We start from the raw sequence: 4,764 nt of genomic DNA on the forward strand, positions 1-4,764 counted from the left end.
TCCTACTCTACTTTTTAGACAATTATACCCTCCCTTGCTTTTAAAATTAGTACACCTTTACCTATTGGCCCCACTTTACTCTATCATTACTTATGTTATTATTATTATTATTAATTAGTATTATTAATTATTATTATTATTATTATTATTATTATTATTATTATTATTATTATTATTATTGTTTTATTATTATTATCCTTATTATTGTTATTGTTATTATTATTATTATTCTTATTCTTATTATTATTATTATTATTATTATTATTATTATCCTTATTATTATTATTATTATTATTATTATTCTTATTATTGTCATTTTTATTGTTATTATTATTATTATCCTTATTATATTATTATTATTATTATTATTATTATTATTATTATTATTATTACTATTATTATTATTACTATTATTATTATTATTCTTATTCTTATTATTCTTCTTATTATTATTATTGTTATTATTGTTATTGTTATTATTATTGTTATCCTTATTATATTATTATCCTTATTAGTGTGTTGTTGTTGTTGTTATTATTATTATTATTATTATTATTATTATTATTATTATTATTATTATTATTATTATTATTATTATTATTATTATTATTGTTATTATTATTATTATTATTATTATTATTATTATTATTATTATTATTATTATTATTATTATTATTATTATTGTTATTGTTATTATTATTATTATTACTATTATTCTTATTCTTATTATTATTCTTATTGTTATTATTGTTATTGTTATTATTATTATTATCCTTATTATATTATTATCCTTATTATTGTTGTTGTTATTATTATTATTATTATTATTATTATTATCCATATTATTATTATTATTATTATTATTATTATTATTATTATTATTATTATTATTATTATTATTATTATTATTATTATTATTATTATTATTATTATTATTATTATTATTATTATTGTCATTATTATTATTATTATCAAATAGCTAGTGAAAGATTAGTAAAAATAATCACAATACATAAACACTACCCTTTTAGTCTTTTACACCACCTTTTTCAGCTTTCTTAGTCTCCGTGCCGAACCCCAACTGGGAGTTTTTTTTGTGGACAGAGGGAGTATTTCAAAGAATGTCAAGTTGATGGAAGACAAAAGCTCACCATTTAATTTGTTGGAAGAAAGAACTAAGTATTCCAAATTTGAGAGGTTTCCAATAGTAGATGGTATTGGACCTGAAATTAAAAAGACGAGAAATTATGCCTAACATAAAATACCAACTTCAAGACAATATACCACTTATTAAAATTATATGCGTGAGTGTGCATATGTGTGAGTTATGATTTTAAAAAGGAAAAAGAAAAAAGAAAGGCACATCCTTGTAATTAATTGTGTGGCAATGTTTAGTGGTCCAAATTGAGTTTATACATATAAGCTGAGATAGGGAAGAGCTAAAATAAGAGCATTTATTAAGATATAAAATAAGAATCATTTTCAGCCCTTAGATCATTAAGATCTACGGTTGTTTCGTAATCCTGTTGGATGGATTTATGCTACTGAGTTCGAATCCCAAAGGTAGCAAAAATTTATTTTTCATAATTCATACCTTTATACATTGAATTCATACGTGTTCAACATAAAATTCATACATTAAAAATTGTTCTTATTTCTTATTTTAAGATATGCTCTCACGGTAGCCCACCCCAGCTGAGATAAATGTTAAATTTGACCCTCAAACGCAAAGCATAGAAATTAAAGAATTAAATAATATGGCATTGAATGCATGATTAAACCTCATATATATATATATATATATATATATATAGATACGATCAACTTACCAGTCAACATATTTGCACCAAGGTTCAACTTTTGAAGCTTCGTCAAGCTACCAATTTCTCTCGGCACAAATCCCCTAAAATTGTTGTTGAACAAAGAAAGAAACTCAAGCTGTGAACACTTCTCCAAACTCCATGGTATTTCCCCATACATCTCGTTGTAAGACAAACTAAGTATCTTGAGCCTATCAAGATTGTGTTTGCACATATCAAGAGGTAAACTACTACTAAAACTATTATTCCTCAAACTCAAAACTTCTAGTGATGACATGTTGAAGATGGATGGAGGAATTGGGCCATGAAAAGAGTTGTCGTTCGCGTCTAAAGAAACGAGAGAAGAAAGACTCCCGATTTCTGGTGGGATGGTCCCGACAAGACCCATGTACGATATGTTCAACTGCGTCACCCTATTGTAGCGTGAATCACAAGTAACTCCGATCCAACTACAAACACTGGCTTCAGCGCTCCAATTTTGGGTCAATATATTTTGAGGATCTAAAGTGATTTGAGATTTCAAGGCAAGGAGTGAAGAACGATCGGTGTTGATATCGTTTTTGGCTGAGCTATAATCCATCAAATGATGGATTGGTAAGAGTAGTGCAAGGAGGAGAAAAAGGGCAGATTTTTCCATTTTTTGGCTTGATTTCCCACGCTAGTAATTTTTTAGAATATTGAACTACGAGATATATATATATATATACTCCATCCGTCCATTAAAGAACTTCCTATCTTTCTTTTTTGGGATGTCCACAAAAGAACTTCCTACCTATTTTTTGACTATATCTCACCACTTATAATAACTCTTACTTTCACTTTAATTTTTACAACTCCCAATATTAATTATACTCCCTCCGTCCCACTATAAGTGGCCTGTATTCCATTTTGGGCCGTCCCACTATAAGTGGCCTATTTCCAAAATTGAAAAAATTTAACCCTTGAAAAAGTGGGGGGCCTACCATTTTTAACAAATTTACACTATTTCCTTAATTCACGTGCCGAAAAGTTTTGAGCACTTATAATGAGACGGAGGGAGTAATATTTTTTCACCACTCCCAATACACTCAACAACTTTTTCTCCACTTTTAATACACTGAATAATATTTTTCTTAAAACGCGTGCCACTCTCTCTTAGGAAGTTCTTTCGTGGACGGATGGAGTATATATATGTGTGTGTGTGGATATGATAAGGTGGCTGTATTAATTTTGCAAATGCAGAGTGTCCTTTTATTCAAAGCTAAAATAACAAAAGCGACAAAGACTAATTCAAGTCAAGCCAATTGCAGAATGAAACTAAATCAAATACAGCCACGTATTTATGGTCCCATTAATGGAAAAATTAAAGAAGCTTCTCTAATCAATTCTAACTTCAACATTTTTGACTAAAACAGTGCAAGTCATTATTTTGTTAATGTTCATCACATATCGTTAAACAAAAATAAAAAATCTTGCTTAGTTTGAAACGACATGCATTAAACTTAAGAGTCCTAATTTGATTTGTTATCAGAAGAGGTCAATATGTTTCGGTTAAGTAATATTTGATATACGAGCAAAAGTAATATTTACATTAAGTAATACTTCACTTGATAAGAGCAAAAGTAATATTTATATTAGTTATATATAGGATACATTGACTTTGATTGTAAAATTTTCATTGGAAAATGATGAGAAAAGATGAGAAAATATTGTATTTTTCTTCTTTTTTTTTTATCATATGTTCATCGGAGATGAAAAAAATTAGAAAATGTTGAAAAATATTTTCACTCCTAACCTAGAACAATATTATCCAACATTGAGGTATAATTAGTGAAAATGATAATATTTCACCCTGTTCCAAGAAAATTTTCCATCATAGTAAACATGTTAAAATAATTAAAAATTGTGAAAATACATATTTTCTCTCATTTTTCATCAAAATAAACACACCCATATTGGTTTGGTGTTTGGTCTCATACAAGAGACGGTCTTATGCAAGACCAACTCCTTAGAATTTCAATCTCCAATTTACAATTTATAAGCTCAATTGTCTAACTTTGGGGAAATTAAATTAATATTACATGCTATATATTTTTGAAACATCTTATAAAGCCAAACACAACTTCATTTCAAACTTTAATAATTCATAAGCAAGACAAAATCTGCTCTAACAGAATGATCTAGTCCCTCCATCCCATTAGGTTTGTCTCATTTCTTTTGGACACGGTTATTAAGGAGAGTATAATTAGTGTATTAAAAGTGTGTAAAGGTGTGGCGCCATATTGTTTGTAGTGTGAAATCATTACCAAATATAGAAACATGACAAGATCAATGGAACAACCCAAAAAGAAAAACAAGACAAGATCAATGGAACGGAGGGAGTAATTGTCAACTAGATCCAGGTCTTCACGTGTAGCATTTTTGCAGGAATAAAATTATTAGCATGGTAAATCAAGTGTTCCTAAAACACGACATTTTAAAAAAAAAACTTATTAGTTACTAAATAAAATTACAAAACCGTTTTAATAAATCTAAAAAATTACCTAAACTAGATAAAACTAAAACTTAACATATTCGAATATACAAGAACACTTCATATAAACTCTAAATTTGAATTCGAGCAAAAAAAAAAAAAAACTCTAATGTTGAAATCGAGCAAAACACTTAGTTGTTGCGTGTTGGTGCAGATCTGATGCGTCTCTTCTTCATCCTATACTTATATCCAACGCCAAAAAGAATTCCACTAACCATATCTTGGCCTTCCATTTCTAATAATATAATGTAACCAATTCCAATCCCAACTATGAATCCACTTCCATATATCCCATCACCACACTTCTCCATCCAAATCCATCTATAAATCCATACTCATCGTCTTCTTCTTCTTTTGGTTCCATTCGCTCCCCATTCTCCTCATTGCATTTTCTCGTCAACGGAAATCCACACAATCCAACATTTCCCTCAT

The 4,764-nt window shown here is 27.9% G+C and overlaps 1 protein-coding gene across 1 annotated transcript in view; it reads right to left on the reverse strand.

Annotated features, from left to right (window-relative positions):
- Window positions 1-2,497, reverse strand: part of LOC130999463 (receptor like protein 22-like) — a 13,613-nt gene extending 11,116 nt beyond the window's left edge. The window contains exons 1-2 of the mRNA XM_057924990.1: window positions 1,830-2,497; window positions 1,152-1,223 (exon numbers count right to left, since the gene is read on the reverse strand). Coding sequence (XP_057780973.1) covers window positions 1,152-1,223; window positions 1,830-2,457 — 700 coding nt within the window. The 5' untranslated portion in view covers window positions 2,458-2,497. The remainder of the gene's footprint in view (window positions 1-1,151; window positions 1,224-1,829) is intronic.
- Between the last annotated feature and the right edge of the window lie 2,267 nt (window positions 2,498-4,764).

This window comes from Salvia miltiorrhiza, chromosome 8 (genome assembly GCF_028751815.1).
Source record: "Salvia miltiorrhiza cultivar Shanhuang (shh) chromosome 8, IMPLAD_Smil_shh, whole genome shotgun sequence".
Classification (NCBI taxonomy): domain Eukaryota; kingdom Viridiplantae; phylum Streptophyta; class Magnoliopsida; order Lamiales; family Lamiaceae; genus Salvia; species Salvia miltiorrhiza.